At 41.1% G+C, this 27,756-nt stretch overlaps 1 protein-coding gene and 1 long non-coding RNA gene across 3 annotated transcripts in view; both read right to left on the bottom strand.

The window, feature by feature from the left end:
- Positions 1-19,496, bottom strand: part of LOC311232773 (uncharacterized protein) — a gene marked incomplete at its 5' end in the record, with an annotated part of 152,562 nt that extends 133,066 nt beyond the window's left edge. Inside the window, 2 exons of the mRNA XM_084338352.1 lie at positions 13,915-14,094; positions 19,490-19,496. Coding sequence (XP_084194478.1) covers positions 13,915-14,094; positions 19,490-19,496 — 187 coding nt within the window. The remainder of the gene's footprint in view (positions 1-13,914; positions 14,095-19,489) is intronic.
- LOC311232776 lies at positions 219-10,777 on the bottom strand. 2 transcript variants are annotated; one of them, XR_014619974.1, is made up of 3 exons: positions 10,725-10,777; positions 975-1,145; positions 219-356 (listed from the first exon to the last, which is right to left on the bottom strand). It is a non-coding gene; the product is annotated as an uncharacterized lncRNA (long non-coding RNA). The 2 variants fall into 2 exon arrangements; XR_014619975.1 differs by having other exon boundaries at positions 975-1,136.
- Positions 19,497-27,756: the final 8,260 nt, after the last annotated feature.

Raw genomic sequence — 27,756 nt, 5'->3', positions numbered from 1 at the left:
GAGAGCGAGAGAGAGAGCGAGAGCGAGAGAGAGAGAGAGAGAGAGAGCGAGGGCGAGAGCGAGAGAGAGATCATTTGTCAATTGAATATGCTACAACATCTGAATCATATACCTATTACCTGCCACAGACATCACAGAAGGGTTAGTTTTGATTAATTTCTCTAATGGTCTCTACTGTAAACCCATTTGCATTTCCCAGAGAATGTTGGCCAACTTTACCTTCATAGGAAACTGCCTGCTTAAAATGGACCTCTCAACCTTGTTCGTTTGAATAAGGATGTATTGCAGAAAGGGCAATGAAAGTGCTGGCAGCATGTGGTGCATCAAGATTCACCATTTTTAATGGTGATATGCATCTAGAAAAAGAAAGGGCCTAATTGGTCAAATTGAACATTCTTATATGATTCCACATACATAACTTTGACCACAAGACAACCTGACATACCCACATATAGCTCATAGTCTTATGCATATTGCACATAGGTTGTGTATAATACTGTAAAATAGCTTAGACATAGCCTACTTGCATAGAATAGTCATGTATAATAATGTATAATATTGCTGGCTGTACAATACTGCTGTACAATACTGCTGTATGCCTATAATACTGTTGTTAATATCCAGTATACACATACATGTAATATTCACCATTCCTTATTTACTTCATCATATCTTATCATACATTTACTTATCATATCCACATACTGTATAGCAAGAGTATACCCTTACCATATATTTAGGCAGTAAGTAAGTAAGGCAATTGAAATATAACAGAACGTTAAACTAATGTTGGACTAACGATTAGTTTTGCAGGTTAATACTTAGCTACGGTCGTTGAAGTCAGTGCCATTAGACACAATAATTATTATATCTCAATCCCTTGCGCCATCATAGTTAATTTGGTTGTCAAATTCTCCTATATTAATATTCCTTTTTAGTTATTAAAGTGTTAGTTATGCACTAACGTTACTTACTTTCGATTGTTTTCGCACGTTCCTCACAGTCTCGTGCACAGAGACCAAGCTGCAATACTCCAACCACAGCGCGGACCTCACAGCGCGGCCCCCAAAGCGCGGCCCTGGGAGCCTTGCTCTCCGGCTGTGCAGCTGGATGCTTCTCAACGATGTGGCTTGTGTCTGTGAAAACTATTTGTTGATTATGTACATTGAATGAATGCTGTATGACCAGGCATTGTAATTTCATAGCCCTGATTCAATGTTTTTAATAATAAATGGGTGTGGAGTAAATTCCAAAAGCGACAACGTCTGATTATCTACTTGCTAAGCTATCCTGGTGCGGTTATTTCATGCTGACAAGTTGACGTCACACAGCCAGACATGTAACAAAGTGTGTGTGTGTGTAACAAAGTGTGTGTGTGTGTCTGTGTCTGTGTCTGTGTGTGTGTGTGTGTGTGTGTGTGTGTGTGTGTGTGTGTGTGTGTGTGTGTGTGTGTGTGTGTGTGTGTGTGTGTGTGTGTGTGTGTGTGAAGCATCTGGTGTGTCTATGTGGGTAGCTTCCGGTGTGAGAGTCTCTTTGCGTGTGCGTGTGTGTGTGTGTGTGCGTGCGTGCGTGCGTGTGTGCGTGCGTGTGTGTGTGTGTGAAGCATCCGGTGTGTGTCTGTGTGTGTAGCTTCCGGTGTGAGTCTCTTTGTGTGTGTGCGTGTGTGTGTGAAGCATCCGGTGTGAGAGTCTCTTTGCGTGTGCGTGTGCGTGCGTGTGTGTGTGTGTGTGTGTGTGTGTGTGTGTGTGTGTGTGTGTGTGTGTGTGTGTGTGTGTGTGTGTGAAGCATCCAGTGTTTGAGTCTCTGTGTGTTTTCATCCACACAAGTTTACAAGCTCACACACATGTTTGGTGACTAAAACTCTACTTTTTTAATCCTGTTAAATCAGATAGAAATATTACACTTCATACAGATGCTGTGGGTCTGTGTGTAACAACATGGATCTGAACCTGGTCCCCCACATGGGAAACCGCACATCAACCAGATGTTATTAACCAGAGATATTAGTCTTACTAGGCTTCAGACTAAGGGAAATATTAGGCTTACTAGGCTTCAGACTAAGGGAGATATTAGTCTTACTAGGCTTCAGACTAAGGGAGATATTAGTCTTACTAGGCTTCAGACTAAGGGAGATATTAGTCTTACTAGGCTTCAGACTAAGGGAGATATTAGTCTTACTAGGCTTCAGACTAAGGGAGATATTAGGCTTACTAGGCTTCAGACTAAGGGAGATATTAGTCTTACTAGGCTTCAGACTAAGGGAGATATTAGTCTTACTAGGCTTCAGACTAAGGGAGATATTAGTCTTACTAGGCTTCAGACTAAGGGAGATATCAGGCTTACTAGGCTTCAGACTAAGGGAGATATTAGTCTTACTAGGCTTCAGACTAAGGGAGATATCAGGATTAGGCTTCAGACTAAGGGAAATATTAGTCTTACTAGGCTTCAGACTAATGGGAGATATTAGTCTTACTAGGCTTCAGACTAAGGGAGCCATCAGGCTTACTAGGCTTCAGACTAAGGGAGATATTAGTCTTACTAGGCTTCAGACTAAAGGAGATATCAGGATTAGGCTTCAGACCAAGGGAGATATTAGTCTTACTAGGCTTCAGACTAAGGGAGATATTAGTCTTACTAGGCTTCAGACTAAGGGAGATATTAGTCTTACTAGGCTTCAGACTAAGGGAGATATCAGGATTAGGCTTCAGACTAAGGGAGATATCAGGCTTACTAGGCTTCAGACTAAGGGAGATATTAGTCTTACTAGGCTTCAGACTAAGGGAGATATTAGTCTTACTAGGCTTCAGACTAAGGGAGATATCAGGCTTACTAGGCTTCAGACTAAGGGATATATTAGTCTTACTAGGCTTCAGACTAAGGGAGATATCAGGATTAGGCTTCAGACTAAGGGAGATATTAGTCTTACTAGGCTTCAGACTAAGGGAGATATCAGGATTACTAGGCTTCAGACTAAGGGAGATATCAGGCTTACTAGGCTTCAGACTAAGGGAGATATCAGGCTTACTAGGCTTCAGACTAAGGGAGATATTAGTCTTACTAGGCTTCAGACTAAGGGAGATATTAGTCTTACTAGGCTTCAGACTAAGGGAGATATTAGTCTTACTAGGCTTCAGACTAAGGGAGATATCAGGCTTACTAGGCTTCAGACTAAGGGAGATATTAGTCTTACTAGGCTTCAGACTAAGGGAGATATTAGTCTTACTAGGCTTCAGACTAGGGGAGATATCAGGATTAGGCTTCAGACTAAGGGAGATATTAGTCTTACTAGGCTTCAGACTAAGGGAGATATCAGGATTACTAGGCTTCAGACTAAGGGAGATATCAGGCTTACTAGGCTTCAGACTAAGGGAGATATTAGTCTTACTAGGCTTCAGACTAAGGGAGATATCAGGCTTACTAGGCTTCAGACTAAGATGAACAGCGGGAAACTAAGATGAACCCTGGACACTCGCATGCCTTTACCTCAAGACTACAGAGACACACTTTTCTGATAGCCTCACCCAAACCCTAACCTTAACCACACTGTCACTGTAAACTAACCATAACCCTAACCACACTGTTACCTTAAACTAACTATAACTTAACCCTAATCCTAACTGATAAAAGAACCAACGCGTATTTGTGTCAGCAGTAGAACAACTTTAGATCTGATCGTGGTATCCGATTCAGAGAAGATTAGCCAGTCAGGAGTGTTAGCCTATGGCCTCAGTGAGCATATGGTCATATTGTACCCGCAAACGCACTAAAGCTCCCCACGCTCAAAGGGATTATGTAAAAACAAGGACAATGAAACACTATTCAAAAGACCACTTCATTGAATCACTGAGTGAGATAAATTGGATGGACATACTGAGCAGTAAAGACGTAGATGAGGCATGGAATCTCTTTAAAGAGACATTTCTATCAGTGCTGGATTTACTGGCTCCAATTAAACACATTGGGGTAAAGCAGAACACTGCCAAACTAAATTACTCAGGAGATATTGGAGTCCATCAGGAGTAGAGACGGAGCCCTTATCAGGTTAAAAAGAACAAATCACAACAAGACTATTACGATTATGTCAGACTAAGATAATAATTGGGAGCATTTGTGCGAGTGCAAATAATTGTTCTGGTGCGACCTCCTCCCCCCCTCCCCGAACGTCCCTTTCTCTGTACATTCGCTAGTTTGTACACTCAGTATGTGCCTTGTGAGTTGACAGTGACCATTCTAACCAATCAAACGTGAGCTTGACGTTCTTACCTTTAATGCTGATTTTAGATTGGTTAAGATTAGCCTTCAATCACTCCCTTTCGTGGTCTGTCCGCCATGTGGCGGGTAACAAAATAGTAATGTAAAATAATTAAAACTGCAGTGTGTTTTGGTCTTACGACAGGCCTAATTTGTGGCTTGTTTACCGACGTCACATCCGCTACTCTTCTGTCCTGACAGCTAGCTAGCGTTAGCTGCTATGACGTTAAATGGGTTACAAATATGTGGAACTATGGAAGGAGTAAGCCGACCGCTAAAAAGAAAACCCACCGCGGCAGCGAGAGCGAGACCACCTAACAAAAGAAAGTTTCGAGAGGAGTGGTAGTTTGGAGATAGCGGTGTTTCAAGAGACTGGCTACAGTATGACGCTGGGCTGTAGTGATGAGTTGTTCTGTGTGCCGCAAGTATGTCAAAAGGAAAAACAGAAACAACACGTTTGTCATCGGTAGTAAATCAATGAAGCTGGAATCCATTCGTGACCATGAACAGAGCCATTGTCACATTGGCTGCATCTCTGTATCCCGGATTACATCGGCGCCTCTCCTCAAAACCCTCTGTGGCTAGGCTAACAGCCATGTCAGAGCTACACTTTCTAACAACCTGCCCACTGTACCAAGATATTAGATACTTCCCATGAATTGCAAACACCCAACGAGAGTTTGAAAACATGACAAATAACGGAAAACTCCCATACCTACTGGGTGGAGTACAGCAATGTGCAACTGTACAGAAAAGGACATCCAATGGAATACAACCACCATAAAGGCCGTCAATCATGCAAGTATTCCTGCACTACCTGTACTGTACTGATCTCTGTACATATACCTGACAAACAAGCACATACCTTTAAATACACTTGAAAGACTGCTGCTGTTTCTGAACGTTATATTAAGTTATCGGTACTTACTTACATGTACACATAGACGGGATGGGTCAAGTGCAGAGACTCAATCGCATCGGCGACTGAGAAAAAGACAATGCATGTGTGTGTGTGTGTGTATCCCAGTGTGTGTGTGCCGCTCCCATTGCATGTCCAGTTCGTTGCATGCCGAATAAAGACCCCTAAAGAGGTCCTGCATTATTATTATTATTATTATTATTATTATTATTATTATTATTATTATTATTATTATTATTATTATTATTATTATTATTATTATTATTATTTTTATTATTATTATTATTATTATTATTATTATTATTATTATTATTATTATTATTATTATTATTATTATTATTATTATTATTATTATTATTATTATTATTATTATTATTATTATTATTATTATTATTATTATTATTATTATTATTATTATTATTATTATTATTATTATTATTATTATTATTATTATTATTATTATTATATATCGTTATATGTGTCATATGTACAGTATATGTGTGTTATCTTTTGAGTTAGTCTTTACATTTGATATATATATGTGACACAAAAATGTGTTTTTTCTTGGGCCGGTAAGAAATATACTTGGCGGGTAGATTTTCCCCATCTACCACTGGCCGGTGAGTCAAAAAGTTAATTCCAGGCCCTGATTACATATATATTGTTGGTGCTCCTTACATTTTGGTGGGTGGTCCTAAATCTTTGCTGGTGCTCCTAAATTTTTGCTGGTGCTCCAAACCTTTTGAAGTTGGGAGCACCAGTGCTACCAAGTAAAAAAGTTAATTTCGAGCCCTGTATGATACTTTTTCCTAATAAAATCGAATAAAATAAAAAATTCAAAAACATAACCACACTATTACCTTAAATGAACCATAACCTTTACACAAATTTTCTATCTTAAGCATAACCGTTAAAGGTTCAAATGAATCTTCATCATAGTATTGCTGTGTTTGTATCAGCGTGGGTGTCTAGTGGTGAGAGAACTCGCCCGTGATCATAATCATTGTTTGTTCGACTCCTGGTCGAGTTGTTTGTTATGGACTTTCGCCGATACTTATTTTATTACTTATGGTTATAACATAATGTACATGTACCTTTTTTCCTGTGGTAAATTAGTACTTTATTTACGTTTTCTGATGAGAACGTGTTGCTATTTTCGCGGTGAGCAATCAGTCATCTCAAACAAGCCTATTATCAAGCACTAGCGCAGCAACATGCCACCAACATGATCATGTGTGTAGCTGCTCTTTATACGGTCCACCATTGTTCTGTCAAAACAATAAAAAAATTTAATGAGTAAAATTATCAAACATGTCAAATCCTTACATTTCTTCAGCAGCTGTGTGTTGATCCAAGCAGCATAAAGAAAACACATTTAATCAGTAAATAAAACTACTCCTTCCTCCAAACCAAAGCCTTGTTGCTACACTGAAGGGATTTTAGATGATAACCCATAACTCTGTATGATAGCATGTACAATAATGTACAATTTATTCTTACGGTATATATATCTATCCATATCTGTCTGTACATGCCTACATATAACCCTTTTTACACATCTATAGATAGTGGATACTATATCTATATCTGTACATATCCCTTACCTACTCGTACTAGTTACGCTGCTGGCCAGTATGACTTACTACCATAGTGTCTTTATACCTGTAACACTGTACATATTAATACTACAAGTCTGTACATAAATCTGATTAGTACTATTACTCAGTACTGTATGTAGTACTCATTTATATATTGTATACCCAGTTTAAATCACTTGTGCATTACTATTGCACTTTACTGTTACATTTGCACTCTGGTTGGATGCCAAACGTCTTTTCAATGTACTGTACTTGTGCTGTATGATGACAATACATTAGAATCTAATCGAATAGCTTTTCATGTGGGTTCATGTCATTCTTGCCTTGATATGAGTTCATGAATTTGAACCTCTAGAGCAGGGGTAGGCAACCATAGGCACGCGTGCCTGCATAGGCACGCGGGGGCATTTTCATTGGCACAGGGGGCAGCATTAAAAGAAAATTATAATTTTTTTTTATTATAATATATATATTTTTGAAATATTATAGTGAAATATTTTGCACTGTTCTCGCATTTATCTTGTTGAAATCCTCCCACAGGTTCTTTTTTGTAAGTCGACTGTTTTGCACACCCCTATGACAGCTATACAGCTGTTCCCATGGTGCTCAGCTGTCAGCAGTCAGCTGGCCTCCCGCGCCCGCGCGCAGTTACCAGGTAATCACACAGTGCTGCGGTTGCATTCTGTATGTGCCGTCTTTCATGATGGCAACCCCCGCTAAGAAAGTTAAAGCAAAGGAAATTCGGGCATTCCAGCCCTCGTGGACAGACGACTACGGGTTTGTGTGTCAGAAGGACCGTGCTGTGTGTACTTTATGTTTAGAAAATGTAGTTTGCAGAACGTCAGGTCAGTGGCGGCCGCTGGGTACTTCGCCACTAGGGGCGCTATACCAAATATTTTGCGAACATGTACAGTACAGTACAGTACTGTACCACGCAAGACTCATGGCAAGACGTGAGCGATTCGACTCACGCTCACGGCAATGAATCGGCTCTTATGAACGAGTCGCTCAGCTGTTACTACAACAACTCACAACCAGTCAAATAAAGTATAGTCTAGACTCTAATTCACAACTTGAAACACAATATAAATAGAAAAGTTAGAAACAAAACTCGCCCGTCTCCAAACACAGGCAGATCTCTCCCTCTCTCCTTCTCTCTCTCACACACAGCGCGACGTGGAATCGATTCGTTACACAATCAGACCTATTATATACCAAGAATAACTTCAGTATGAGTACAGGGCTGTACACATATTTTGCATATTGTTAAACGAGCCAAGGCTAGCTATTAAACTATCGATATGAATCGAAAATCTGGGACCCTGATGTAAACAAGACAAACGTCTTTCTCTGGTCTGCATCCCCTTAATAATTGTGTGTATTGAGCCGTACTGTATTGTACCCATTCTGCAATCTGTTAATAAAGTTCTCATTCATTCATTCATTCAAACATAGACGATATTGAACAAGCCATAATCCACGTATTTTCAATCTGAGAGAGCTGCAGTAGTTAAATCAATGAGCCATCGATAAATAAACAATCAGCAATGTCTCGCTTCATGAATGGCCAGCAGTAGTACTGCTCCTAAAAAAACTATTTACAACCGTTAACGTTAAGAAGAGAGAGAGAGAGAGATTTCTTCAACCTCGAACCTAAAGCTTCCTTAGCAACCCGTGTTACCAAGTAAACAAATCACAGAACGATAGCCAGTTAGCCCGCACCAGCCTAGTAGTACTACTAACGTTAGCTCCCAGAACGATAGCCAGTTAGCCCACACCAGCCTAGTAGTACTAACGTTAGAGAGAGAGAGAGAGAGACTCACTGTTTAGTTGAAACGTCCAGGGCAGGAAACGTGTATAATCCGCCATATAGCTTGTTAGCCAAGTGTTAGCTCAGCTGAGCTCGTCGACGTTAGCACAACACTCAACAAGTACATTCCTTAATTCCTTTGTCCATTTCCGCTCGAACAGACTGCAAACTACCTGGCGTTCTATCGCCATGCTCTAAGACAAACTCTAACCTTAACCAACTTTGAAAGAGTGCCTAAGCTTAACAGTCTAAAGAACTTGCAGTCACAGCACGGCACGCTCTAAGACAAACAACAGTCCTAGTACCAGGAACCAAGCTAGAACTTGCTAGAATTGGAACATTAGAAATTGGATTCGGCCAATCAGAGATCGTCTCTGTGAAATTCTGCCATAGAAAAAAATACTGGCGTCGGCCAATCAGAGAGCGTCTCCGCGAAATGCGGCTATGGAAATTCTCACGGAAGTTCACGCTGCTTTCTAGACCGCTTCAAATCGCGCTCGGATTCCAACATAATAGTCATATTTCAACGCACAACGCCGTATGCACTGATTGGCTGTGACGGAGACAGCGATCAAACTGTGACGCGCACTCAGAGCGCTATCACGTATAGCCCCCGAGAAATACGAAAAAATAAAAAAAATAAAAAAAACGTGATGTCACTTCCTGCTCTGGAAAACGATGTTTTTTTAATTTAGATAATAACGTTATATTGTGCATTGGAAATACAAACATACTTAAAATGAGTAAATATTATTCATTTTAAACATGTTTATATTATTTATAGGGCTATAAAACAAAAAACAAAAAAGTTTTTTTTTTTTCTTATTCTCTCATTTAACAGGTGGGTCGGCGCCCATAGCGCCACCAGTGGCGAGCCGCCACTGCGTCAGGTGTGAAACGCCATTTTGAGACGAAGCATCAAAAACGTTTCAAAGATCAGGCGGATAAGGCAGAATCGATTAAACGTGCTGTGGCCAGGTATGGAAAGCAAGCCAGCACCCTCAAAGTGTTCACGACTGCTAAAAACCATGCAACTGAAGCAAGCTATCGCATAATAATAATAATAATAATGGATTGGATTTATATAGCGCTCTTCTCTGACTGACTGTTGCTCTGACTCAGAGCGCTTCACAGAGTCCATTATTCGTTCATACACAGTCATACCGGTGGTGGTAAGCTACAATTGCAGCCAGAGCTGCCCAGAGGCAGACTCACGGAAGCGTGGCGAATAATCAACGCCTACGGCCCCTCCGACCACCACCAACATTAATTCACATGCATACACATTCATACGAGGCAAGTAGGTTAAGTGTCTTGCCCAAGGACACAACGGCAATGGGATGGACATGGGCTTGAGCGGGATTCGAACCACCAACCCTTCGATCATTGGACGCCCCGCTCTACCCCTGAGCCACGCCGCCCCACGCCGCCCCGCATAGTTCATTGCATTGCGAAATGTGGAAAGCCATTCACTGATATCAAGGAGGCTTTTCTCTGTAGCTCAGATGTTTTGTTTGAAGGCTTGCCAAACAAAGAGACAATCAAATCAAGGATAAAAGATATCCCCATGTCAGCTCGAAGTGTCGAGCGACGCATCAACGAAATGTCAGAAAATATCAGAGAACAGCAAACAGCTGGATTAAAAGATGCTCCGGTGAGCAGCTTAAAGTGACCAACTACAGCCCCCAGATAACAGAGCGGTGTGCAGCTTAAAGTGACCAACTACAGCCCCCAGATAACGGAGCTCAGTCAAGCAGAACTGTTTGTCTGCATTGCACCCCCGCCCCAACTCAGATTTAGGGTTGATACAACCACCATAATAATATTGTTAATAATAACAATAACAATAATGATGTAATAATGTAAAAATGATCATTAAGAATACCTGATTATGAGATTTTTTTTTTTACGATGCATGGAATATTGTTGAGGCACACTAGTTACAACTATATTTCAAACAGGCACTCCATGTCAAAAAGGTTGCTGACACCTGATCTATACCATGGAGACCCTGTGTATCAACACGAATAAACATGTTGCACTAAACATTGCAATGGGGAATATTCCATTCTGTATATATTGCGTACAAAGTCTGCAAACCTAGTAATAATAAAAAAGCAATAAACATCCATAATAAGTCTCTCACCTGTCTGGGTCATTTCTTGACCTGGATGTCCCAGGCAAATCATTGCTGTAGACAATGACATGTAAAAATACATTATTTTCAACTTTTATGAACAGAGTTATAACTAAACAAAAGCACTAATAATAATAATAATAATAAGTCTCTCACCTGTCTTGGTTAGCCCTCCTTCCATGTCTCGCCTGCACTGAACTGGTTGAAGGCAGTTCTTCTGCTCCTTGCTCCTCACTGTAGAAAACAATAAAAAGCACATTATTTTCAACATTCAACAAGGAATCTCTTATCTTATACAGCACACAGCACAGCACATATACACATATTTACAATCCAAAGAGTGTTTATCATGTACATTTATCATGTACATTCATCATGTACACCTATCATGTACATTTATCATGCACACTTATCATGTACACTTATCATGTACACTTATCATGCACACTTATCATGCACACTTATCATGTACACTTATCATGTACACTTATCCTGTACACTTATCATGTACACTTATCCTGTACACTTATCATGTACAATCATCATGTACACTTATCATGTACAATCATCATGTACACTTATCATGTGCATTCATCATGTACACTTATCATGTGCATTCATCATGTACACTTATCATGTGCATTCATCATGTACACTTATCATGTGCATTCATCATGTACACTTATCATGTGCATTCATCATGTACACTTATCATGCACACTTATCATGCACACTTATCATGCACACTTATCATGTACACTTATCATGCACACTTATCATGTACACTTATCATGCACACTTATCATGTACACTTATCATGTACACTTATCATGTACACTTATCATGTACAATCATCATGTACACTTATCATGCACACTTATAATGTACACTTAGCATGTACACTTGTCATGTACATTCATCATGTACATTCATCATGTACACTTATCATGTGCATTCATCATGTACACTTATCATGTGCAAGCCTTTCTTTGCAAACCCAACAAGTACAGTAAGAGTGTGACTGACTAAACAAAAGATGGATCGTCAACATCTGAATCATCTGAAGATTCTTCAGATGATGTATCCTCCCCTAGCAGTTCTCTCATGTCCTCTTCTCCAGCATAGAGAGAGAGCTCCACATTGGCACAGAGCAGACACGCTCACCTCGCCTCATGTTAGCACCGGATAGCTACTACTAAAACTACTACTACTACTACTACTACTACTACTACTACTACTACTACTACTACTACTACTACTACTACTACTACTACTACTACTACTACTACTACTACTACTACTACTGCTACTGCTACTGCTACTACTGCTACTGCTACTGCTACTACTACTACTACTACTACTGCTACTGCTACTGCTACTACTACTACTACTGCTACTGCTACTGCTACTGCTACTACTACTACTACTACTACTACTACTACTACTACTACTACTACTACTACTACTACTACTACTACTACTACTACTACTACTGCTGCTGCTACTACTACTACTACTACTACTACTACTACTACTACTACTACTACTACTACTACTACTACTACTACTACTACTACTACTACTACTACTACTGCTACTACTGTTATAAGTCGAACTACTAAAGCTAAAGTTTTGCTGGCTGGAAAAACGTGTGTGTTCCTCAGAAATTATCTTGTGAACGGATTCTCTCTCACTTTCGTTCTTCTTCTACTCTTCTTTTCTCGCAGTCAACTTCCGCCTCTCTCGCCTCTCTCGGCTCAAATAAGGGACTAAACACGTTTCGCAATTATGCCACATCAATGTGGAACGCCCTACCCAAAGCTGTAAAGGAATGTGGATCACTACCCACTTTCAAAACCTCTCTCAAGGGACACCTACGGGAGACTGCAATTCAACACTGGCCCCTGTAAATATCCTAACCCAACCCCCTCCAATGTACAGTCATTTACCTAGTATGGTTTTGTCAATAGTCCAATGTACAATTTTGTTTGTTTGTACAGTGTCTCCCCCCCCCCCCCCTCAATGTACAGTTTTGCTTGTTTATACAGTGTGCCCCCCCCCCCCCCCCCAACCACCTCCAATGTAAATTACCCAGTATGGTTGTCAATATCCCAATGTACCCAACCCCCCCCACCCAACCTCCTCCAATGTACAGTTTCTACGTCAAATGTATATACTCCCTTTTCTTGACTCCTTCTGTATCACAAACAGTACTGTATTTGCAAATCTGGTATGTCATAAATGTATAGATGTAGCAGTACTGACTATCTGTATGTCATGTATGTCATATATGTCCTGATGAATTGAAAATGGGGGACCCTGATGTAAACAAGACGAAAGTCTTTCTCTGGTCTGCATCCCCTTAACAATTGTGTGTATTGAGCTGTACTGTATTGTACCCATTCTGCAATCTGTTAATAAAGTTTTCAATCAATCAATCAATCGGCACTTCCGTCCAGTTTTTTCCGTTTGATTGTAGCACAAGAAATGGCCAAGATATTGATACAAATGCAACGCCTGTAAAATTTAATCTGGCACATTTTACGCATGCATACAAGTTTATTTAGCATCTAATTGAAATGATCCTGGTTCAGTTATTTATTGTTTTATCAACACCAAATAAAAAGTAGCGTGTAACTTCCGGTCTAGAGTAACTTCCTATGTAAAAAAAAACCTGGAAAAAGACTACAATTCCCAGGCAGACCACGTCAAACAATTGACGTCATTCTATCGCGCCCGCGATATCAGCATCGCCGTAGAGTTGCCAATATCGGCCGATAATATCGGACATCCCTAATTGTAACCTATGATATTATTCTAACCCTTTATTCTTCCGCATTTTTTAGTATTAGATATATTAGTACATACTGTAGCTACACAGTACATATAGATATATTAGTACATACTGTAGCTACACAGTACATATATATATATTAGTACATACTGTAGCTACACAGTACATATAGATATATTAGTACATACTGTAGCTACACAGTACATATATATATATTAGTACATACTGTAGCTACACAGTACATATAGATCAATTGGTACATAATGTAGCTACACAGTACTACAGTAGATAGGGTAGATGATGAGTCTTTGCTGAAACAGCAGATGGGGAAAAAACAACAATGCAGCTAAAGCTACTTCTGAAGAATGAACGCTAGAAATGACAAACTGTGTCTTTTCCACTTACGCTGTCCTCCGGTGGGCTCCTGCAGAATGTGTCTCTGAAGGTCTGGGGACGTCTTGTGTCTCTTCGGGTGTCTCTCACAGTAGGAGGAGCTGCAGGTCTGACAGGTCTTCACTGCTTCCTTCTCAACGCCACCGTCCGAACAGACGTCACACAACACCTGTCCCCTCTGCTGTTCTGAAGCTGGGGAGGAAAGCAGCATAAAGAAAACACATTTAATCAGTAAATAAAACTACTCCTTCCTCCAAACCAAAGCCTTGTTGCTACACTGAAGGGATTTTAGAGGATAACCCATAACTCTGTATGATAGCATGTACAATAATGTACAATTTATTCTTATGGTATATATATCTATCCACTGTCTGTGTGATGTTTGTCTTGTGTTATGAAATGACTTGACAGGACGACCAGATTTAGTCTAACATCGACTCCCTCATTTAATGTCTCTTCTCCAGCTTCATGCATATACAGAATGCCGTCTCTCGTCCCACATCCGGGTTACTCCCAGTACGGGTACCCGCATAGCTCAATACACTACAGTCTGTACATGCCTACATATAACCCTTTTTTTTCTAAATAGTGGATACTATACATATCCCTTACCTACTCTACTAGTTACACTGCTGGCCAGTATGACTTACTACCATAGTGTCTGTAACACTGTACATATTAATACTACAAGTCTGTACATACATCTGATTAGTACTATTACTCAGTAGTACTCATTTATATATTTTATACCCAGTTTAAATCACTTGTACATTACTATTGCACTTTACTGTTACATTTGCACTCTGGTTGGATCCCAAACGTCTTTTCAATGTACTGTACTTATGTGCTGTATGGTGACTTTATGTGCTGTATGGTGACTTTCTTTTTTTGATCCACTTTTTTCTCCCATTTTCTATTTTTCTCCCATCCCAATTTTCGTATCATCCAATTCAACCCTCCCCTCTCTTTGAACGCTGTTTCTTGCCTCCCACAAGCCGGCTGCAATGTGGACTAAGTCATACATAGCACGAGTCCCCTCCGATACTTGAGGTAACAGCAGTCGCATCTTTCCACCTGCGCGGCTCGATCTTTCAGTGTCAGAGGTCTGGGCTTTGGAGGGGCCCCGCCCCCGTCGCTTCCTGATTCTACTGCGCAGGCGCACCAACCGACCTGTAGGAGTCGCTGTCCACAATGCCCGATCGCCACCCATCAGTTTCCCTCCCCCTAATACTGCCAATGTGTATTAGTGCGGACGACCAGCTAAACTGAAAGCAATGTGGAGCGCTGGGCTCGAACAGGGAGGCGTACCTGTTCGAGCCCAGTCTCCAGTATTCGTGGTGAGCGCCTTGCCCACTGCACCACGTAGCCGCCCTGCCGCGTCTATACTTTCAACAACAAATGTTTGTTTCCGCGTTAGAGTTTTGCGCTCTGATTGGCCAGGTCATGTGCGCCAATCGTGGGACGGCAAGTTCGGCGCCTATTTCCGGGTCTAACAGCCTGCAAACTACCTAACGCCTAGTTTATCACTGGTTAAGCTTAGGCGACTCTTTCGCAGTTGGTTAAGGTTAGAGTTTGGAATCAGGGCAGGTGTTCTATCGCCATGCTCTAAGACAAACTCTAACCTTAACCAACTTCGAAAGAGCGCCTAAGCTTAACCAGTGTAGAAACTTGCGGTCCCACGATTGGGCGTACATGTCACATGACCTGGCCAATCAGAGACGCGGAAACAAACATTTGTTGTCTAAAGTATTCAGGCGGCCAGGCCAGTGTTTCTAGTTGCAGCGGCGCGATAGTTAGATAACCTAAGTGGGGAACAACCAGGAGATAACTGTGACAGAGAGTAATGCAGTCTAAACAGTCATACATATTTTATTCAACTTCAGCCCTGATCATAACCATTTTTATTTTTAGATTTTTTGTAATGTCAGATACCAAATGAAGTACTCCCACTTTTCTGACATTAAAAAAAATCCATCAAAATCTGTGTTGTTGTTAATCATTGACACATGCCTAGCCTGTAATAATCCCCCCCAGAAAAATTTACTTTGCATTTGATATATTGAAAATATTTTACTTTTTGTGTGTTTTTTTAACAATAATTTGTGATGCCATCACACAAACTGGCATTTAAATGGTTACAATTCGAAAATGTATTGAATATGTTTTATTTTTTTACAATAATTTGTGATGCCCATCACCAACACTGGAATTTAAAGGGTACAATTTCAAAAATTCCTGCACCAGAATGCAGGAAATTAAGTCTTTGTAATAAAATTATTCCTGGTGGGGGATGAAGGACGAATTGCTTGCTGTGTGTGTGAGAGAGAGAGAGAGAGAGAGAGAGAGAGAGAATTAAGTACATTTGCTGAAATACAGTTGTTCTTAATTTTCTCACTTGTTAGTTAGAATGTTAGTTATTATGTTCTCAATGCCCCTTGCATTGTACGAGTTGTGTGGAAGTGTTTGCTAGTTCTAGTGCTATCCCTTTGTACATTGTGGCTGTGTCTGACAAAAGTTAACAATAAATAATGGTATTAGGAATACATTTGCCTCCTGCGTGAACTGTGCATAGCTGAATAGACTGTTTTTAACGTCGGTCATATGGTGGTACTTGGAGAGCCAGCTACGTTCTCAGGTGGTACTTGGTGTAAAAAGTTTGAGAACCACTGGCCTAGGGATTAAGGATACATGAAGTATTAACTGTATGTCATGTATGTCATGTATGTTATGATGAATTGAAAATGGGGGACCCTGATGTAAACAAGACAAAAGTCTTTCTCTGGTCTGCATCCCCTTAACAATTGTTTGTATTGAGCTGTACTGTATTGTACCCATTCTGCAATCTGTTAATACAATTTTCAGTCAATCAATCGAAACCAAAGCACCTCAAAGGCACTAAAAACAAGATTACAAACATCACAAAACAAACTGGTCAGACTACTGCTTGACCTTACTCCTAGAACCCACCTCACCCCTGCCCACTTTGACATCCTAGGATGGCTTAGAGTAGACGACAGCGTACAGCAACTTGCAATGGGCCTGGTCTACAAGATACACTACAGTACACCATCAAGTGAATATCACGACCACAACACCAGAGGGAGTTCCACAAATCAGGTGCAACCCAGATTCGGCTCAAACAAGGGACTAAACATGTTTTGCAATTATGCCACATCAATGTGGAACGCTCTACCCACACCTGTAAAAAAAATGTGAATCCCTAACCACCTTCAAAACGGCTCTCAAAGAGCACCTACGGGAGGCTGCAATTCGAAACTGGCCCCGTAAATGTCCGAACCCCCCCTCCCACCCACCCACCCCCTCCCAATGTACAGTTTCCTCCCCCTCGTATGTATATATTTTCTGTTAGGATCTCTGTTTAACAGTACTGTATATTTGCATATCTTGTATGTCACAAATGTAACAGTACTGTATATCTGTATGTCGTGTATATGTCATATATGTTATGATGAATTGAAAATGGGGGACCCTGATGTAAACAAGACGAAAGTCTTTCTCTGGTCTGCATCCCCTTAACAATTGTGTGCATTGAGCCGTACTGTATTGTACCCATTCTGCAATCTGTTGATAAAATGTTCAATCAATCAATCAGTTATTATAAAATCGACACACATTACGACATAATAGGAAGGAAGTATTCTTGGACAACCGACAATGTCTTGCAACAAAATAACATATACTATAGTGTTTAGTTGATACGATCAGACTCTTTCCAACATGAACTGGAAAGGCTGCATTTCCCTGTTGCAAGAACATTGGTTTTGGTGACACGTCGTCGCCTCAGATTACAGTAGGCTATCATTTAGGATTTATGGCTTTAAAATACATTTAAAATAACGCCATTCAAAGGTTACTGTAAAAGTTTTAACCTACTACATTAACGACACAATATAATGGAACTTACCTCGTGTGTTCTATGTTCTTGTTTCAAGCAAGAGTAATCAGCCGGGACAAAATGTCTTTAACCTTTCCGGTTTGTGCAAATTTCCTTTCCATCGCCGCCCCTCCTACAAAAGGTTATGCAATGTTATAAAAAGGTACCCACCCTTCACGTGAGTATTATAACTACTACACAATACAAGTTACAACAGATACTAGACATACCATGGAATGGACAATCCGTCCTCATCAAGATGTACAGTACCATTCATGTAATAATGCATACTATATATTATAATAATATTACATATGATGTCAAATATGTCCAAGGAAGGAACATTTTCATAAACGCAGCTCTTGCATCACATCATGTTGAGCGTTGTATCTGAGGCGCAATAAAGATTTATTGACAGTAAGAAGCATTTTGTATGAAAGTATTCTGTACTTCTGTATGACAACTATTAAAGAAACTTGAAACTTGAAAAAACTTGACCATAATTCACAAATCATCTCTGACTCAAGGCTGCATGTCCCTGTTGCCAGAACATTGGTTTTCTTCTAAGAAGCTCGCTCTACATTAAAAGTCGTAATGTGCGCATAAAGTTATTATAAAATCTACACACATTGATTGATTGATTTTATTGATGGATTAAAAACACACAACAAGGATCCAAAGGATAACATGAGAGAGTAAAACCCTTATTTCCGTCATGGTCCCAGGGCTGTTAGGCCACAACAAACACACGACAATAACACAAAACACATACATTTAAAACATTAGAAGACTAACCTATCGCTAAAATTGTATACCCCACAATAACTAAAAACTGATTGGAAACCCATTCAAACTATAGGGGGCTATTCCTCTATTCTGTCCATGAGCCACTTCCTGACACTTCTCTTGAAGCTGTGGAGGCTCGAGCTCTGCTTGATGGGGAGAGGCAGCTTGTTCCTCTTGGAGCTGTGGAGGCTCGAGCTCTGCTGGATGGGGTGAGGCAGCTTGTTCCTCTTGAAGCTGTGGAGGCTCGAGCTCTGCTTGATGGGGAGAGGCAGCTTGTTCCTCTTGAAGCTGTGGAGGCTCGAGCTCTGCTTGATGGGGAGAGGCAGCTTGTTCCAATCCTGGGCTCCAGAGAAAGTAAGGGAGCACTGGCCCAGTTTGGATCGGAAAGAAGCAGGCTTCAGGTTTGCTATGCTTGCTCTAGTTCTGTGGTTGTGGGATTTGTTGACCGGGGTGAAGTAGTTCTGGAGGTATCTAGGGGACCTTTGGTTTATAATATTGTGCACTATGTTCAGTCTGAGCTGGGTAACTCTGGCCTCCACAGGAAGCCAGTTTAGCTCCTGAAAGTGACTCCTCCCTATGTGGGTGCGAGGGCCAAGACCCATTACCACCCTTACCAGCTTATTTTGGGAAACCAACTGCTGACCCCTGCAAGTTCTTCTCCTAGCATCTGTTCTAGTGTGTTCTGATCCTTGTGTGAGACTAGCAGGGCTGAGTCGTCTGCAAATAAAAACAAGTTACATGAGCATGCTGCTGACATGTCATTTATGTACAGTAAAAAAATGACATTATGACATAATAGGATGGAACTTGCCTATGTTCTTGTTTCAAGTCAGAGTATTCTAGGACAGCCGACAATGTCTTGCAACAAAATAACTTTAGTTCTTTTGCTGATATGATCAGACTCACCTGCCATTCCTTGCAATGCATGAACTGTAAAGTTGACGCCCCCTCCATAGCTGGACCAGCTATACCGGCTCTACTGCTCTACTGTATACTCCTGTATAAATACCTGTACTCCTCCTGTATAAATACTTTGTTAGCACACCACTCGATAGAGATATAGGCTATAGAGCCATTGATGTACCCTATGTTGCAACATGTCATTCTGTTAGCAAACTATCCTTAATCAAAGGATACTTACTATTACTACTACTACTATACTACTATTATTATTATTATTATTATTATTATTATTATTATTATTATTATTATTATTATTATTATTATTATTATTATTATTATTATTATTATTATTATTATTATTATTATTATTATTATTATTATTATTATTATTATTATTATTATTATTATTATTATTATTATTATTATTATTATTATTATTATTATTATTATTATTATTATTATTATTATTATTATTATTACTACTACTCAACTCGAGAGACTCCAGTAAGCTGAACAAGCTGGTGAAGAAGGCTAGCTCAGTAGTGGGTGGTGAGCTGGATTGATTGATTGAAAACTTTATTAACAGATTGCAGAATGGGTACAATACAGTACGGCTCAATACACACAATTGTTAAGGGGATGCAGACCAGAGAAATACTTTTGTCATCAGGGTCCCCCATTTTCAATTAATCATAACATTTATGACATTTATGAGTACTGTTACATCCAGACATTTATGACATATTATTTGTATATATATATATATATATATATATATATATATATATATATATATATATATATATATACAAATATACAGTACTGTTTAAGAGACAGAGTTTCTAAAAGAGAATATATACAGTTGAGGGGGAAGAAACTGTACATTGGAGGGGGTTGGGTGGGGGGTGGGGGTTGGACATTTACCGGGGCCAGTTTAGAATTGCAGCCTCCCGTAGGTGCTATTTGAGAGCGGTTTTGAAGGTGGGTAGGGATTCACATTATTTTACGGCTGTGGGTAGGGATTCACATTATTTTACGGCTGTGGGTACTGTAGGGCGTTCCACATTGTTGTAGCATAATTGCGAAACGTGTTTAGTCCCTTGTTTGAGCCGAATCTGGGTTGAACATGATTTGTGGAACTCCCTCTGGTGTTGTGGTCGTGATATTCACTGACCTTTGGGAAGTATTTCGACATGTACATGGGTATCTTAGTGGTGTAGTGTATCTTGTAGACCAGGCCCATTGCAAGTTGCTGTATTCTGTCGTCTACTCTAAGCCCCGGCACCCCAGGCACCCCTGGCAGGCTGTGTCGCAGTGTATTGCACTACCACAGGACCTAGCATGGCAGAAATCAAGTGCTGGATGTCCGAAAACTCCCTGACATTGAACGAAGGGAAAACCGAGGTCATTGTTTTTAATAGTGCCCCCCCGGCCCCCCTCATTGACGCACTTGGTCCCCTGGGTCCAAACCTCTCCACCTCTGTCAGGAACCTCGGCGTCATCTTCGACAGCAATTTTAAATTCGACAAACAGGTCAGTGCCGTAGTTAAAAACAGCTTTTACCACCTTAGACTCCTGGCGAAGACAAAGGCATACCTCTCCCAAAGTAACCTAGAGACGGTGATACATGCCTTTGTCACCACTCGCCTCGACTACTGCAATGCTCTGTACACGGGCATCGACAAGTCCCTCCTCCGCCGCCTACAACTGGTGCAGAACGCAGCCGCGCGCCTCCTCACCAAAACAAGAAAACACGAACACATCAGCCCAGTTTTGGCCTCGCTCCACTGGCTGCCTGTTAGCTTCAGGGTCGATTTTAAATTAGCCCTAAATGTTTTTAAATCATTAAATGGCACGGCTCCCTCCTATCTGTCCGAGCTCTTGCACCGCCACACCCCCCACCGATCAGCTGACCAGCTGCTATTGGTGGTACTCAGAACCAGGCTCAAGACTAGGGGAGACAGAGCCTTCTCCACCGCAGCGCCTAGATTGTGGAACAGCCTCCCCCTCAGCGTATGGACTGCCCAGACCGTGCAGGCTTTTAAATCACTCTTGAAAACCTACCTGTTCTCCTTGGCCTTCCCCCCTACCTAATCACCACTAGACCCCTGGCCCTTCTATCCTCTTTGTTTTACTGTGACCTACCAGTTTTTATTGCTTGCATTGCTTTATTATGTTTTTAATCCTATATCTTGCACCATATTGTTTTGTTTTTGTTGCTTTCATTGCTTTGCTATGTTTTTTTTTTTTTATCTTATACCTTGCATCACACTATTTTGTTTTTATCAACTTGCTTGTGAAGCACTTTGGTGTCAGCTGCCGCTGCCTGGAAATGTGCTATATAAATAAAACTGACTTGACTTGACCATGCTCTGTAAATAACTCATGTACATATACCGATATGCCCTACTTTGTTTACTTGTTTTATTGCACAATGTCGTTCTATTGGATTCTTATTATATATTACTATTGTATTATGCACAATCGTTGCGGGCAAGACCCCCCGCATTTCATTGTATACTTGTATGCCGTGACAAATAAAACTCTTGACTTGACTTGTGTCAATGATTAGCAACAACACAGATTTTGATGGATTTTTTGTAATGTCAGATTTAACAACAACTCTTTTCAGAAAAGTGGGAGTATTTCATTTTTTATCTGACATTACAAAAAAATCGAAAAATAAAAATGGTTATGATCAGGGCTGAGGTTGAATAAAATATCTATGACTGTTTAGACTGCATTACTCTCTGTCACAGTGATCTCCTGGTTGTTCCCCACGTAGGTTATCTAACTATCACGCCGCCGCAACTAGAAACACTGGCCTGGCCTGCTTCTACTGTTAGTTCAGTGGCCTGACTGCACAAAAAAAAATATATATATATATATAACAACACACGTTACTGTCCCCATGGGCCGGACACGTCTTCTTTAAACAAGTCAAGAAGAAACATCACAATAAATCAAGAACAAAGACAAAAATACCAGGAAAACCAAAATAGAATAAAATAAAATGTAAAATAAATTAATTAAATGAATGCAACACTCCCAGAAGGTAAGGAAAAACTCAGTACTCAGATACTTGAAATTATTTTTGTAAATAGACTTGATGGCTTTATTGAAAAAATATGGGTTATTGAGTGACCATCAATATGGTTTTAGGAGCAATAGATCAACATCCTTAGCAGTGATAGATTTTGTGGAAAATATATCAACCAATTAATGAAAAACCACCCTCAATAGGTGTATTTATTGACTTACGTAAAGCCTTTTAAGTTTGACACAAAAATGCTTTTACAAAAAATGTAATGGTTTGGAATAAGAGGTGTCACTCATCATTGGTTAAAAAGTTATTTAAATAATAGGTTTCAATATGTAAACATTAATAATACAGAATCACATCTTAGAAGAGTAACGTGTGGTGTTCCACAGGGTTCCGTATTGGGACCCAAGTTATTTATACCTTATTTAAATGACATGTTTACAGTATTGAATATTTAGAAAATTGTTACGTTTGCTGATGATACTAATTTACTTTGTTCAGGGTGGACATGAAAGATTTATTGAAAACAGTAGAAAGGGAATTGATAAAGTAAAAAAAATTGTTTCATAGGAATAAGTTGTCTGAAGTTATAAAGGAATAAGTTTGTTGAAAACAAAACTAAACTTATTTGGTGGTGTTCCTACCGACTGTGAAATTAAACTGAATTGAAATGGAACTTAAATTGAAAGAGTATGTAGAAGGGTGGATTATCCCTGCTTATGGGAGTAGTAGTACACAGCCACTGGGTAGCAGGATACTATAGAATTGGATCTATATGTACCCCCGTCTTTGGCCCGGAACGTCGTTCTGGAGGGCTTGCAGCTGGGGTGGATGGGGCCCAGGATTTACTAACCTGGGGAATGGTACTCTGGTCTCCCTCGCCTTCCAAGGCGGTCAGCAGTAGCTCCCCACACACTCTCACTTCCCCCAGTACCTCCGACAGCCCTCCCACACCCGGTGACTGTCAGTTCAATAGTATTATTGGGCTTCCCTTTATGCAGTACCCTTCCTTGACCACCTGTATAGACCCTTTAAATAATATGAATATGAATGGGGTGTAAGGGTTAAATAATTATGCAGTCACAGTATTTACCCAGGGGTTAGGTTAGCAAATGGAAGAAACAGACACACACACAGTGCTCCCAATTATATCTACTTTGTATTTAAGCCTGGGCAGGTTATCAGTTACAGGTTGTACTTCAGATTTATTCAGATAGCACTTATTCATAAATGGCACCGGGTGCTCTCACTGATAATGTAGGGGAACACTATTCCCACCATAGGCACCGCGTGCTCAATGCATTAATAATACCCAACAGATCGCTAACGCTGTGGCGTCCTTGACGAAGACGGACAGGAGCACTTGGATTGGTCCCCGGGGCGCGGCTCACGTTGACGCCCTATCTGCTCCCGGCTGCCCATGGGGGGAAGGACAACGGGATGGGAAAAGTGCAGAGAGACATTTCATCGGCGACTCAGTGCATGTGTGTGTGTGTTCCTGTGGGTCGCCCATCTCGCGTGTGTGTGTTAAACTGCATGACAAATAAAGACTTCTAGTCTAACAATTATTATTATTATATTATACCCCGCTTGTACTAGGGGAGACCCAGGCATAAAGTAGAGAAATCATTGGGAATTCAAACAACAATAATAATAATAAAAATACAAAAGAAACCAAGCAAATGTGGGCCCACGTTACCAAAATAAAACCTACACTAAAGCCGGCTTATATTGTTTGGGGTACCCCTTAGACACTGGTTGTTAGCGTTCACTTGAATGGATGTTGATGTGGATACACGAGGTACCGTTCGTACTTAGCCAAGATGGCGGACCCACTCTTATCACCTCTCGTCCAGGTGACAAGATGGCGTCGGGCGATCCCGCGAGCACAGCCAGCGGGCTGGGGCGAACAGAATGGGCAGTGGTGAACTGGAGGAGCGTGCTGTGATGGCGACCTCTGCTGGTGGGAAGAGGCGTCTTCTGCGATGTCGGGGAGACGTTCACTGCTGGCTGTCGCTTGCTGCTGTCGCGCGAGCTAATACTGTTGGCTACCCTAAACACAGCTAAACTTCGGGTCTGGATGCACCCTCCTGCTATATCGGTTGTACTACTAACGCAACATGGCTGACTGTACCACCGGTCTTCAGCGCCGCGCACCCGGTAGTCTACTGGAGTCAGATTGAGCCGTTAGCAGCATGCTAATACACCGCACACTTACTACTATAACCCGTTAACTATAGACGTTAGTCCTTCGTTCTGTATCGCTTACTCACACACTATCGCTGGTACTTCTAGGATAACACGTCAACTAGCAAGTACTTCTTATCACCCGTCGCTCTCCAACGGGGCTCTCTTCTTATCACCCGTCGCTCTCCAACGGGGCTCTTCAACAGCACTCCTTCAACGGGGCTCGTTTGAGCACACGCCCGCTGCGACTGTTCACGGTCGAGTTCACTGCCGAAGACAACTTCCTGGTCCTCTGGCCCCCAGGTAATTCTCTCTTCCTCGTTGCTTCCCTCTCTCCTCCGCTCCACCTGCCACCACTGCCACTCCGCCCCCTGCTGGCAACCGCCACTGATCCCACTCTAGGACCACTCCAGAAAGGGAGAAAGGTGCTTCAATGTTATTGTTAGTGATCCATAATGAAGCCGGAGAAGAGTAGCACCTCACCTCGTTATTAGACCGGGCGAGATATCAAAAGGAACACTGTTTATCACACTTTATACACACACAGGGAAAGTAACAGTTAGTTAGCACTTATGAATACTTAGTAGAATATTCAGGATGCTACAAGTATATGAAACAAAATTCTTAGGTGTGATTATAGATCACAAACTCTGTTGGAAGCCACATATAATATATCAAAGGTAAATTTGCCAAATCTGTTGGCATTCTGTACAAAACAAGGGAGCTGTTGAATCAGAAATGTTTGCATATATATTGTATTTTTCACTTGTTGTGCCATACATGTCATATTGCGTTGAGGTCTGGGGGAATGTATATAAAACAAATATAGATCCTATTATTAAACTTTTGTAGATATGGTGTACATAAAAACTTTGGCAAACGTTTTTCGTGCTAAGAGTAAAAGCCAACCAGTTTGTATTCAATATCTCTTTAAACCAAGAGAAGGAAAGTATAATTTAAGAGGGTTACGTATTCTTAAAATGTACAAAAGTAAGAACTAATGTAAAAGCTAGATGTGTTTACATTTTGGGAGTTATATGGAATAGCCTTATAGTGACGGGTTGAAGTTGTGTACTTCTCAGAGGAGATTTAAAAAAGCCTTAAAAAGTTAAATAATTCAGGAGTACAGTTTTGAGTAAAACATCAACCATTTGTTTTTTTTCAACAAATATATCTTGCAGCATATTTTAAGTATTTTTCTTATATTAAAATATATTTAGTTTTTAAGAATTGTAAAGGATAGGCAAAAATAAGCACGTGCCTATTCCTTTTTTTGGTCATTGAGTTTGGATTTTGTGTGTGAGCTTACTTTGAATATGTACATTTGAGATTTTGATTTGTTGTAAACAAACCGAAAATAAACGAATCATTCATTCATTCATGTGGAGGGGAGAAACCTTAGAAGGGCCGTTCAAGGGGGGATCTCCCTTCTTAGATGTTGGTGATAGTAGTGTTACTTGCAATAAAACAGGTGAAACAGTTGATAAGCATGTACATATACGTGTAATGAAACTCAAATAAGTACATGCAATAGCAACTGGGGTCCATAAGAACATTTTGAAAGATTGAAAATAGAGCTGATGACGGATCCATTTGAGGTATGGGGGGCGGCGTAGAGAGGGTCGCATCCTCCCGGCCATCATCACGGGACATCCACCACTCCGGTCATCACCACGAGGCATCCACTCACATTGATCGTTTTGGTGTGTGGTTTCCCAATCCACAGCCAGGCTGTAACACTGAGTGTCATGGACACAGAAAACAATTCTCATTCCCTTCCAGACACCATCAAAATGAGACGGCGGCCATTTTATTGTGTTCTGAATTCAGATGACCATGATGCACGACACGAGGGAAGGCCCGCCCTTCCTCTCCCTAGGTTCTACAGTGTGGTCACATTCTGAACTCCTGTGCTGTACATCATAGTCAGATATTGTTTTGAACCAAGGAAGGTACAGAAGATAAAACATGTGTTTAAGAACAAGAAGAAGTCTTTATTTGTCAAGCAGCAACACACACATTTAAGATGGGCGACATACTGGAACACACACACACACACATGCATAGGGTAACCCGGCAACCTGGTCTTCAAGTGGGAATGGAACCAAGGACCTTCCTGCTGTGAGGAGACAGTGTTAACCACTACACCACTGTGCTGTGAGGAGACAGTGTTAACCACTACACCACCGTGCTGTGAGGAGACAGTGTTAACCACTACACCACCGTGCTGTGAGGAGACAGTGTTAACCACTACACCACCATGCTGTGAGGAGACAGTGTTAACCACTACACCACCGTGCTGTGAGGAGACAGTGTTAACCACTACACCACTGTGCTGTGAGGAGACAGTGTTAACCACTACACCACCGTGCTGTGAGGAGACAGTGTTAACCACTACACCACCATGCTGTGAGGAGACAGTGTTAACCACTACACCACCGTGCCGTGAGGAGACAGTGTTAACCACTACACCACCGTGCCGTGAGGAGACAGTGTTAACCACTACACCACCGTGCTGTGAGGAGACAGTGTTAACCACTACACCACCGTGCCGTGAGGAGACAGTGTTAACCACTACACCACCATGCTGTGAGGAGACAGTGTTAACCACTACACCACCGTGCCGTGAGGAGACAGTGTTAACCACTACACCACCGTGCCGTGAGGAGACAGTGTTAACCACTACACCACCGTGCTGTGAGGAGACAGTGTTAACCACTACACCACCGTGCTGTGAGGAGACAGTGTTAACCACTACACCACCGTGCTGTGAGGAGACAGTGTTAACCACTACACCACCGTGCTGTGAGGAGACAGTGTTAACCACTACACCACCGTGCTGTGAGGAGACAGTGTTAACCACTACACCACCGTGCTGTGAGGAGACAGTGTTAACCACTACACCACCGTGCTGTGAGGAGACAGTGTTAACCACTACACCACCGTGCTGTGAGGACAGTGTTAACCACTACACCACCGTGCTGTGAGGAGACAGTGTTAACCACTACACCACCGTGCTGTGAGGAGACAGTGTTAACCA

This window comes from Notolepis coatsorum (genome assembly GCF_963971535.1).
Source record: "Notolepis coatsorum genome assembly, contig: SUPER_7_unloc_7, whole genome shotgun sequence".
NCBI lineage: Eukaryota > Metazoa > Chordata > Actinopteri > Aulopiformes > Paralepididae > Notolepis > Notolepis coatsorum.
This window is presented reverse-complemented; position numbering and strand designations above follow the sequence as displayed.